We start from the raw sequence: 12,038 nt of genomic DNA, 5'->3' as shown, positions 1-12,038 counted from the left end.
TATTTCCTACTTTTGAGCTACTTTGCAACTACTTAGAATGTTAGCTAACCTTACTTAACCTTAAACATGTTAGCTAACCCTTCCCCTAACCTTAACCCTTTAACCTAACTCCTAACCTTAACCCTAACCTTAACTGTAATACCTAATCCCGAGCCTAGCTAACATTAGCCAGCTAGCTAACATTAGCGTTTGCGACCTAGGCATCTAGCTAACGTTTGCCACAGCAAAAGTTTAGCAAATTCATAACATAGTGCATGTTTTGCAAATTCTCATCATAATGTATGAACTATAATTCATAGCATATTGTACGAATTGCAATTCGTAACATATCATTTGAAATGGATGATGGACATCCACAAATTAATACCATAAGAAAGGTAACACATCATTCTTAATGTAGTGTCTCAGATTTACATACATAATAATACAAAATGCTCTGATACCAGGTTGTCCTTCTCTCTTGTTGTTCCTCAGAACGTCAGTTCTTTCATAAGTGGTTCTGATCCACCCTTGACCCGCCTCGTGATGAGTGATGGCCTGCACACCATGTCCTGTAAGTAGTATTATGTTATTAACGGTATTACCGGTATTGGTAATAATATAATCACTATGATTCCATATTAACATTGCTAAAAATATTACCTTAGTAAGTGTTCATTCTTGCTCATGATGTGTGATGACCTGCACACCAGGTCCTTTGAGCCTAACCTGTCTGTGCCCACTCTGTGTGTGTGTTTGTGTGTGTGTGTGTGTGTGTGTGTGTGTGTGTGTGTGGCGTAGACTTCACGCAGGCTACCCAGTTGAACCGTCTGGTTGAGGAGAACTGTCTGCTCCCCTACTGTGTCTGTCTACTGAAGAGGAGTGTCACCAACATACTGAATGATGGAAGGTACGCCTGGACTCTTTATCTCTGTCTCTCTCTTTCGCTCTTTCGCTCTCTCTCTCGCTTTCACTCTCTCTCTCTCTCTCTCTCTCTCTCTCTCTCTCGCTCTCTCTCGCTCTCTCTCTCTCTCGCTCTGTCTCGCTCTCTGTCTCGCTCTCTTACTCTCTCGCTCTCTCGCTCTCTCTTCTCCCACTCTCCCTCTGTTTCTGTTTCTCGTTCCTTCTTTCCTCTTGTCTTTCTGATCTGTCTGTGTTTTTAATGTGTGTGTGTGTGTGTGTGTGTGTTGCAGGTGTAGGGTGACAGTATTGGAGATGGAGGTGGTGAAGTCAGCAGAGGAGATGGGAGGGAAGATTGGAACACCCACTCCCTATGTGGAAGGTAAGACAATGACAATAACTACAACACCAACTGCTACTGTTATTAATCTAGTGCATTACAGTACAACTGCTTCATAGTGCATTATACCTGCAAGTAATGTTTGCAGGACATGTTTGTTATTTTATACTACCAAATGGTTATCTAAGGCACTTCCACTGACAGGTGTGTTGGTTTGTTGTATGAATTAATTAATTAGTTAATTTCTTTCTGCCTGTTTTTTTTTTTTTTTTTTACATTTGCAGTGCATCAGTGCAGCAATGTATCAATTTAGCCAATGTGATCACATCACACAACATCACACAACAGCTACACATCGCTCCCGCCAGTTCATTGCAAACAATGTAGCCTAGTTTATAGCCACTTAGCAAGCAAGAGGATCGATCGATGCTTCTCTCCACGAATAGGCCTATGCCTATTAAAAATGGTTTGAAATAAGTTTCAAACTACATTGAGTATACAAAACATGAATAACACCTGCTCTTTCCATGACATAGACTGACTATGTGAATCCAGGTTAAATAATGTTTTTTAAGCCTTGAGACAATTGAGACTGTATATGTGTATGTGTATGTGTGCCTTTCAGAGGTTGAATGGGCAAGACAAAATATTTAGGTGCTTTTAAATGGGGTATGATAGTATGTGTCAGGCGCACCAGTTTGTGTCAAGAACTGCAATGCTGCTGGGTTTTTCATGATCAACAGTTTCCCGTGTGTATGAAGAATGGTCCACCACCCATAGGACATCCAGCCAACTTGACACAACTGTGGGAAGCACTGGAGTCAACATGGGCCAGCATCCCTGTGGAACGCTTTCGACACCTTGTAGAGTCCATGCCCTGACGAATTGAGGCTGTTCTGAGGGCAAAAGGGGGGGTGCACCTCATCGTTAGGAAGGTGTTCTTAATGTTTTGTATAGTCAGTGTATATTGATGTTCATTGTATAGGCTACTCGTTTAACCTCATCAATCTACACACAATGACAAAGCAAAATCTGTTAATTAGATGTATCACATTTACATACTGTAAGTATTCAGACCCTTTACTCAGTACTTTATTGAAGCACCTTTGGTAGCGATTACAGCCTCGAGTCTTCTTGGGTATGACGCTACAGGCTTGGCACACCTGTATTTGGGGAGTTTCTCCCATTCTTCTCTGCAGATCCTCTCAAGATGTGTCAGGTTGGATGAGGAGTGTTGCTGCACAGTATTCAGTGTGTTTCTCTCCAGAGATGTTTGATCGGGTTCAAGTCCGGGCTCTGGCTCAAGGACATTCAGAGACTTGTCCCGAAGCAACTCCTGCATTGTCTTGGCTGTGTGCTTAGGGTCGTTGTCATGTTGGAGGGTGAACCTTCGCTCCAGTCTGAGGTCCTGAGTGCTCTGGGGCAGGTTTTCATCAAGGATCACTGTATTTTGCTCTGTTCATTTTTCCCTCGATCCTGACTAGTCTCCCAGTCCCTCCCGCTGAAAAACATTCCCACAGCATGATGATGCCCCTCCATATTTCACTGTAGGGATGGTGCCAGGTTTCCTCCAGACGTGACACTTGGAGTTCAATCTTGGTTTTATCAGACCAGAGAATCTTGTTTCTCATGTTCTGAGAGTCCTTTAGGTGCCTTTTGACAAATTCTAAGTGGGCAGTCACCTGCCTTTTACTGAGGAGTGGCTTCTGTCTGGCCACTCTACCATACCATTTGTCATTATGGGGTATTGTGTGTAGATTGATGAGGACATTTTTGTATTTAATCCATTTTAGAATAAGGATATAACGTAATAAAATGTGGAAAATGGGAAGGGGTCTGAATTCTTTTCGTAGGCACTGTATTAAGCTATATATTACAGGCCTGCTAAAGTGAATCTAGGTGACTATGTATGCTATAGCCAACCCTAAATGACAGAGACCTCAAAATATCCGCCAGAGTTTACCCTTATCAATAAGTGGTTGCACAGATTTAGACAAAGCAATCTAATTCTAGGAAGGAACACATCCGCCACGCTGATCCTCAACTCTGGAGCCCCCCAGGGGTGTGTGCTCAGTCCCCTCCTGTACTCCTTGTTCACCCACAACTGCATGGCCAGGCACGACTCCAACACCATCATTAAGTTTGCAGACGACACAACAGTGGTCGACCTGATCACCGACATCGACGAGACAGCCTATAGCGAGGAGGTCAGAGACCTCGCCGGGTGGTGCCAGAATAACAACCTATCCCTCAACGTAACCAAGACTAAGGAGATGATCGTGGACTACAGGAAAAGGAGGACTGAGCACGCCCCCATTCTCATCGACGGGGCTGTAGTGGAGCAGGTTGAGAGCTTCAAGTTACTTCAACTAAATGGTCCAAACACACCAAGACAGTCGTGAAGAGGGCACGACAAAGCCTATTCCCCCCTCAGGATGCTAAAAAGATTTTGCATGGGTCCTGAGATCCTCAAAAGGTTCTACAGCTGCAACATTGAGAGCATCCAGACTGGTTGCATCACTGCCTGGTACGGCAATTGCTCGGCCTCCGACCGCAAGGCACTACAGAGGGTAGTGCGTACGGCCCAGTACATCACTGGGGCTAAGCTGCCTGCCACCCAGGACCTCTACACCAGGCGGTGTCAGAGGAAGGCCCTAAAAATTGTCAAAGACCCCAGCCACCCCAGTCATAGACTGTTCTCTCTACTACCGAATGGCAAGCGGCTTCTCAACAGTTTTTACCCCCAAGCCATAAGACTCCTGAACAGGTAATCAAATGGCTACCCGGACTATCTGCATTGTGCCCCCCCCCCCCCCTCCTCCCCCCACCCCCATCACCGACCCCTCTTTTACGCTACTGCTACTCTCTGTTCATCATATAATCATAGTCACTTTAATCATATCTACATGTACATACTACCTCAATCAGCCTGACTAACCGGTGTCTGTATGTAGCCTCACTACTTTTATAGCCTCGCTACTGTTATTTTTCACTGTCTTTTTACTGGTGTTTTTATTTCTTTACTTACCTAATGTTCACCTAATACCTTTTTTGCACTATTGGTAAGTAAGCATTTCACTGTAAGGTCTACACCTGCTGTATTCGGCGCATGTGACAAATAAACTTTGATTTGATTTGATTCAAATGTATTGTCAACATAATCACCCATTGCTTCATTAACATTGATCAACAGCTGATCATTAGACTATGGACAGGCTGATCATTATGCTATGGACAGGCTGATCATTAGACTATGGACAGGCTGATCATTATGCTATGGACAGGCTGATCATTAGACTATGGACAGGCTGATCATTAGACTATGGACAGGCTGATCATTAGACTATGGACAGGTTGAGCATTAGACTATGGACAGGCTGATCATTAGGCTATGGACAGGCTGATCATTAGACTATGGACAGGCTGATCATTAGACTATGGACAGGCTGATCATTAGGCTATGGACAGGCTGATCATTAGGCTATGGACAGGCTGGTCATTAGACTATGGACAGGCTGATCATTAGACTATGGACAGGCTGATCATTAGGCTATGGACAGGCTGGTCATTAGACTATGGACAGGCTGATCATTAGGCTATGGACAGGCTGGTCATTAGACTATGGACAGGCTGATCATTAGGCTATGGACAGGCTGATCATTAGACTATGGACAGGCTGATCATTAGGCTATGGACAGGCTGGTCATTAGACTATGGACAGGCTGATCATTAGACTATGGACAGGCTGATCATTAGACTATGGACAGGCTGGTCATTAGACTATGGACAGGCTGATCATTAGGCTATGGACAGGCTGGTCATTAGGCTATGGACAGGCTGATCATTAGACTATGGACAGGCTGATCATTAGACTATGGACAGGCTGATCATTAGACTATGGACAGGCTGATCATTAGACTATGGACAGGCTGATCATTAGACTATGGACAGGCTGATCATTAGACTATGGACAGGCTGATCATTAGACTATGGACAGGCTGATCATTAGGCTATGGACAGGCTGATCATTAGACTATGGACAGGCTGATCATTAGACTATGGACAGGCTGGTCATTAGACTATGGACAGGCTGATCATTAGGCTATGGACAGGCTGGTCATTAGGCTATGGACAGGCTGGTCATTAGGCTATGGACAGGCTGATCATTAGGCTATGGACAGGCTGATCATTAGGCTATGGACAGGCTGGTCATTAGACTATGGACAGGCCTAGTCATTAGACTATGGACAGGCTGATCATTAGGCTATGGACAGGCTGATCATTAGGCTATGGACAGGCTGGTCATTAGACTATGGATAGGTTGATCATTAGACTATGGACAGGCTGATCATTAGACTATGGACAGGCTGGTCATTAGACTATGGATAGGTTGATCATTAGACTATGGACAGGCTGATCATTAGGCTATGGACAGGCTGGTCATTAGACTATGGACAGGCTGGTCATTAGGCTATGGACAGGCTGGTCATTAGGCTATGGACAGGCTGGTCATTAGGCTATGGACAGGCTGGTCATTAGACTATGGATAGGTTGCATGCATGTCTTTCTATTTTTAATTTCATCTTCATATAGTCTATATCACAGCTGTCTCTACAGTATACCTTCCCTTAAAACGTTCCTCTTCATTTTACATGATAGGTATAGGCTATATTTATTTAGCATTATCATACAATGTAGACTAGTTTTTGATATCCTACAGAAAGGATTTGAAGCTAAGGCAAGGTTTTTAATATGGTTTTGGTACAGGAGAAATGTGATTTGCTTATGTTTATGGGTGAGATTAGCAGCAAGTGGCTTTGATTGATGGGTCCTATTAGGTGTATGAGTTTGCTAATTCTCTATGTCCATTCAGAAATGTTCCTGAAATAGACTTAGCCTGTCTGGACTGCATCTCTGAAGTCAGATAGAAAGAAAACTGTAGGCAGCGAGCATCATGATGGTCGGCATGTGTAATCGAGGAATAAGAGCAGGTACCAGTTTTGCATTTCCTGTCTCATTAAATGGGGTGCAACTAAATGAAACGTACACAAGCTCCTTTCATGAATCATCCTATTGGATGAATAGCCTATCCTATTACTGCGTCCTCTCTTGCCACTTAGAACAACATATTGCCAGTGAGAATGACTGGGGAAAATGCATTGGATTTGGTTTGAATGGTTTAGTGCGTCAATATGGGAATCTGTATTTTTTTGTGAATTCAGATGAAAAGATCACAACGCAGTTGGTGAGAAAAGGCATTTAGCTTTACCTCTCTGTGTAGACATAGTACCTGTCTTTCTTGTCTTTGTAGGACCAGTGTTGAGACAGATTTTACTATTGCAACTTCGGCTTGGTCTGTCCACACTCTTATAAACCAGTCCCTATCTTAACCTGTCTTAACCTGTTACCTGTGTTCTCTGTAGTGTCCTCTCCAGGCCAGGGAAGGACCCTTCAGAACCAGCTCTCTGCCCAGAGTCACCCTGCTGCTGCTTCTACTGCCTCCCCTCACAACCAGCCCGGCGGTGAGTTTCATCACAATGTACTGGGATGTATTTTCTGCTGCCTGCTTCTACTGCCTCCCCTCACAACCAGCCCGGCGGTGAGTTTCATCACAATGTACTGGGATGTATTTTCTGCTGCCTGCTTCAAACTGCCTCCCCTCACAACCAGCCCAGCGCTGAGTGCCAGGATATTGTAGGCTACGTTAGCGTCATGGTCATGTTATTGATAATGCACTAAAAGCTGATCGTCATCTATATATAGGTAAAGCTCCAGTTTGGCCTCTGATAGACATGGGCTGCGTTTCAATTCTTGACCCTTCACTCAGAAGTATGCACTTGTTCACTCCACCTCATGCATTTAAAAACATTGGATTGGTGCAAGCATGGCTGGAGGGAGGTTCCACCAATTTCCTCACACCAGTTCATTCCTTTTAGCATGGCTGGAGGGAGGTTATACCAATTTCCTCACACCAGTCCATTCGTTTTAGCATGGCTGGAGGGAGGTTCTACCAATTTCCTCACACCAGTCTATTCCTTTTAGCATGGCTGGAGGGAGGCTACATAATATTCCTCACACCAGTCCATTCCTTTTAGCATGGCTGGAGGGAGGTTCAACCATATTCCTCACACCAGTCCATTCCTTTTAGCATGGCTGGAGGGAGGTCCTACCAATTTCCTCACACCAGTCCATTCCTTTTTAATCCATCAGGGGGAAGCATACTAAGAGAGAACAGTAGAAAATCGGAACGTCCATGTTACTATAAAGTGTACGCTATGTACACTATAGTCCAACAGGGGGAGCCATCCTTGACTAGAATTACTATAGGTGTATGTTTCTCCTTTGTGAGTGTTAAGCTCGCAAGCATGACAGTGTGTGTGTATTCACGTTTGTGAGTGTTTGTAAAACTGATGGTGTGTGTGTGTGTATGTGTGTGTGTTAATGTATGTGTGTGTGTTAATGTGTGTGTGTGTGTGTGTGTGTGTGTGTGTGTGTACGTTTGGGTGGTATACCATATATGCCTTATCCCGGGGTATTTTGAAATACCGCTGAAATTATTGTCTTGATATTCAGATTATTTTCTTGATATGGTCGTCCCATACTGATCTCTCTCTCCCTCTATCCGGATACCGTGTGTATGAATATTGATGTTAACTACACCATCGTCAGCCATCTGCTGAAAAAAGCAGCTCTACCTGTGATTTCCCCCAGGACACACACACACACACACACACACACACACACACACACACACACACACACACACACACTAACACACACACACACACACAGAGACACACACACACACACTAACACACACAGAGTAGGATACACTGTTTGCTGTGATTCACAACAGGAGCTTAAATTCGGGGAACAAACTATGGAATATTTTGATCCCTTACAATTGCCCCCTTCTCTCTGTACAGTTCTTCCTCCATACTAAACTAAACTGGGGCAGGACGTGTACAATACATTATATAGATTGCGTCACAAATGGCACTACTTTTGACGAGGGCTCATAGGATTGTGTACTATAGTATGGTACTATATGCTGGGGATAGAGTACCATTTGGGATGCAACTTTACACACTGGCCCGTGTTAACGCTTTACACACTGGCCCGTGTTAACGCTTTACACACTGGCCCGTGTTAACGCTTTACACACTGCCCCGTGTTAACGCTTTACACACTGCCCCGTGTTAACGCTTTACACACTGCCCCGTGTTAACGCTTTACACACTGCCCCGTGTTAACGCTTTACACACTGGCTCGTGATAACGCTTTACACACTGCCCGTGTTAACGCTTTACACACTGCCCCGTGTTAACGCTTTACACACTGCCCCGTGTTAACGCTTTACACACTGGCTCGTGATAACGCTTTACGCACTGGCCATCATAATTCAACCCGCCAGGCGCGACACAAAACTCAGAAATAACTATATAATTCATGCCTTACCTTTGAAGATCTTCTTCTGTTGGCACTCCAATATGTCCCATAAACATCATAAATGGTCCTTTTGTTCGATTAATTCCGTCGTTACATCTCCAAAATGTCCATTTATTTGGCGCTTTTTATTCAGAAAAACACCGGTTTGCAACTCGTGCAACATGACTACAAAATATCGAATAAGTTACCTGTAATCTTGATCCAAACATTTCAAACAACTTTCCTAATACAACTTTAGGTATTTTTTAACATAAATAATCGATCAAATTTAAGACGGGATAAACTGTGTTCAATACAGGACGAAAACAAAGTGGAGCGAGCTTTCAGGTCGCGCGTCCCAACCACAACAGTACACTAGACTCGACCCTCGTTCTGAACAGCAATACTTCTTCATTACTCAAAAGAAAAACATCAACCAATTTCTAAAGACTGTTGAAATCCAGTGGAAGTGATAGGAACTGCAAGCAAGTGCCTTAGAAATCTAGATCCACATAGAAAACACATTGAAAACACTGTCACCTCAACAACAACAACAATTCCTGGATGGTTTGTCCTCAGGGTTTTGCCTGCCAAATAAGTTCTGTTATACTCACAGACATAATTATAACCGTTTTTGATGAGACAAAAATGTAACTCTTTGGCCTGAATGCACATATTGGGCACATATTGTTACCCGTCTAACACCATCCCTGTCATGAAGCTTGGTGGTGGCAGCATCATGCTACAGTATGATGATGCTTTACAGCGGCAGGGACTGGGAGACAGGTAAGGCAAAAAGGGGAAAATTAATGGAGACAAAAACAAGCAAATCCGTGATGAGAACCTGCTTCAGAGTGCAAACTAACTTAGACTGGGGCTAAGATTTCCGTTCCAACAGGACAATGACCCCAAGCATACAGCCAAAGCAATGCTGGAATTGCTTCAGAACAAGAATGTGTGAACAAGTCCTTGAGTGGCATCGGCAAGTACAGAACGGCAGCATTGGGTCAACTCAAGGGGGGTGGTGTTCGAACAGCAGCTGGTGTGCAGTCTCTAATATTGAGAAAGTCTCAAGGTTCTGCTTGCCTGAGTTAGAATGCATTGTGAAAAGCTGTAGACCATTCTATTTACCAAGACAGTTTTCATCTATATGTTTCGTAGATATCTATTTACCATCACAAACTGATGCTGACACTAAGACTGCACTCAACCAGCTCTATAGGGCCTTAAGCAAACAAGAAAATGCTCACCCAAAGGTGGCACTACAAGTGGCCAGTGTTTTTAATGCAGGAAATCTCTAATCTGCTTTACCTCATTTCTAGCAGCATGTCACCTGTGCAAATCACCTTTACTCCACACACAGAGATGCGTACAAAGCTCTCTCTCCATTTGGTAAATCTGACCATAACTCTATCCTCCTGATTCCTGCTTACAAGCAAAAACTCAAACAGGAAATACCAGTGACAATCTCAGTACGGAAGTGGTCTGAAGAAGCGGATGCTAAACTATAGGACTGTTTTTCTGCCACAGACTGGAATATGTTCCGGGATTCCTCCAATGGCATTGAGGAGTTTACCATGTCTGTCAACGGCTTCAGTAATAAGTGCATCAACGACTTTGTCCCGACAGTGACTGTACGTACAAATCCCAACCAGAAGCCATGGATTACAGGCAACATCCGCACTGAGCTAAAGGCTAGAGCTGCCACTTTCATGGGACATGACACTAACCAGTCGCTTATAAGAAATCCCACTACGCCCTTTGATGAACCATCAAATTGGCAAAGCGTCAATACAGGACTAAGATCAAATCCTACTACACCGGCTCTGACACTCGTCAGATGTGGCAGGGCTTGCAATACAAAGGGAAACCCAGCCGCGAGTTGCACTTTTACACTAGTCTATCAGACTGAACCATGCATGAAAGCACCAGCTGTTTGCGACGAATGTGTGATCACACTCTATGTATCTGATGTGAGTTAGACCTTTAAAACGGTTATCATTCACAAGGCCAAGAGCCAGACAGATTAACAGGACACGTACTTGGAGCATGCGCTAACTAGCTGGCAAGTGTCTTCACTGACAATTTCAAACTCTCTCTGACCCAGTCTGTAATACAGTTGAAGTCGGAAGTTTACAAACACTTAGGTTGGAGTCATTAAAAATCGTTTTTCAACCACTCCATATATTTCTTGTTAACAAACTATAGTTTTGACAAGTCAGATGTGTCATGCACAAAGTAGATGTCCTAAGTAATTTTTCCAACAACTGTTTACAGACAGATTATTTCACTTATAATTCACTGTATCACAATTCCAGTGGGTCAGAAGTTTACATACACGAAGTTGACTGTGCCTTTAAACAGCTTAGAAATTCCAGAACATTATGTCATGGCTTTAGAAGCTTCTGATAGGCTAAGTGACATAATTTGAGTAAATTGGAGGTGTACCTGTGGATGTATTTCAAGGACTACCTTCAAAATCAGTACCTCTTGCTTGACATCATGGGAAAATCAAAAGAAATCAGCCAAGACCTCAGAATAAAAATTGTAGACCTCCACAAGTCTGGTTCATCCTTGGGAGCAATTTCCAAATGCCTGAAGGTACCATGTTCATCTGTACAAACAATAGTACGCAAGTATAAAAACCATGGGACCATGCAGCCGTCATACCGCTCAGGAAGGAGACGCGTTCTGTCTCCTAGAGATGAACGCACTTTAGTGCGAAAAGTGCAAATCAATCCCAGAACAACAGCAAACAACATCCTATATCGACATAACCTGAAAGGCCGCTCAGCAAGGAAGAAGCCTCTGCTCCAAAACCGCCTACAAACCCGACTCAGTTACACCAGCTTTGTCAGGAGGAATGGGCCAAAATACAACCAAACTTATTGTGCGAAGCTTGTGGAAGTCTACCCGAAACATTTTACCTAAGTTAAACAATTTAAAAGCAATGCTACCAAATACTAATTGAGTGTATGTAAACGTCTGACCCACTGGGAATGTGATGAAAGAAGTAAAAGCTGAAATAAATAATTCTCTCTACTATTACTGACATTTCACATTCTTAAAATAAAGTGATATTCCTATCTGACCTAAGACAGGGCATTTTTACTTGGATTAAATGTCAGGGATTGTGAAAAACTGAGTTAAATGTATTTAGCTAAGGTTAATGTAAACTTCCGAATTCAACTGTACCTACACGTTTCAAGCAGACCACCATAGTCCCTGTGTTAAGAACGCCAAGGTAACCTGTCTAAATGACTATTGCCCCTTGGCACTTACATCTGTAGCCATGAAATGCTCCTGAACAGCTCATACCCCCAAGCCATAAGACTGCTGAACTGTTAATCAAATGACTACCCGGACTATTAGCAAGCGTGTAGCATCATAC

The 12,038-nt window shown here is 43.5% G+C and overlaps 1 protein-coding gene and 1 non-coding gene across 3 annotated transcripts in view; both read left to right on the top strand.

Annotated features, from left to right (window-relative positions):
- The first annotated feature begins 331 nt into the window (after positions 1-331).
- LOC123725206 (uncharacterized) lies at positions 332-4,551 on the top strand. 2 transcript variants are annotated; one of them, XR_014379494.1, is made up of 4 exons: positions 332-553; positions 781-889; positions 1,173-1,261; positions 1,963-4,551. It is a non-coding gene; the product is annotated as an uncharacterized LOC123725206 (transcript). The 2 variants fall into 2 exon arrangements; XR_014379493.1 differs by having other exon boundaries at positions 1,173-4,551.
- A 2,215-nt stretch (positions 4,552-6,766) lies between these two features.
- LOC106592337 (replication protein A 70 kDa DNA-binding subunit) overlaps positions 6,767-12,038 on the top strand; it is a 73,484-nt gene continuing 68,212 nt past the window's right edge. Inside the window, exon 1 of the mRNA XM_082957580.1 lies at positions 6,767-6,818. Coding sequence (XP_082813706.1) covers positions 6,767-6,818 — 52 coding nt within the window. The remainder of the gene's footprint in view (positions 6,819-12,038) is intronic.

Source organism: Salmo salar, chromosome 11 (assembly GCF_965601325.2).
Source record: "Salmo salar chromosome 11, fSalSal1, whole genome shotgun sequence".
In the NCBI taxonomy this organism is placed as follows: domain Eukaryota; kingdom Metazoa; phylum Chordata; class Actinopteri; order Salmoniformes; family Salmonidae; genus Salmo; species Salmo salar.
The sequence above is the reverse complement of the archived record's forward strand: the minus strand, read 5'-3'. Positions and strand labels throughout refer to the sequence as shown.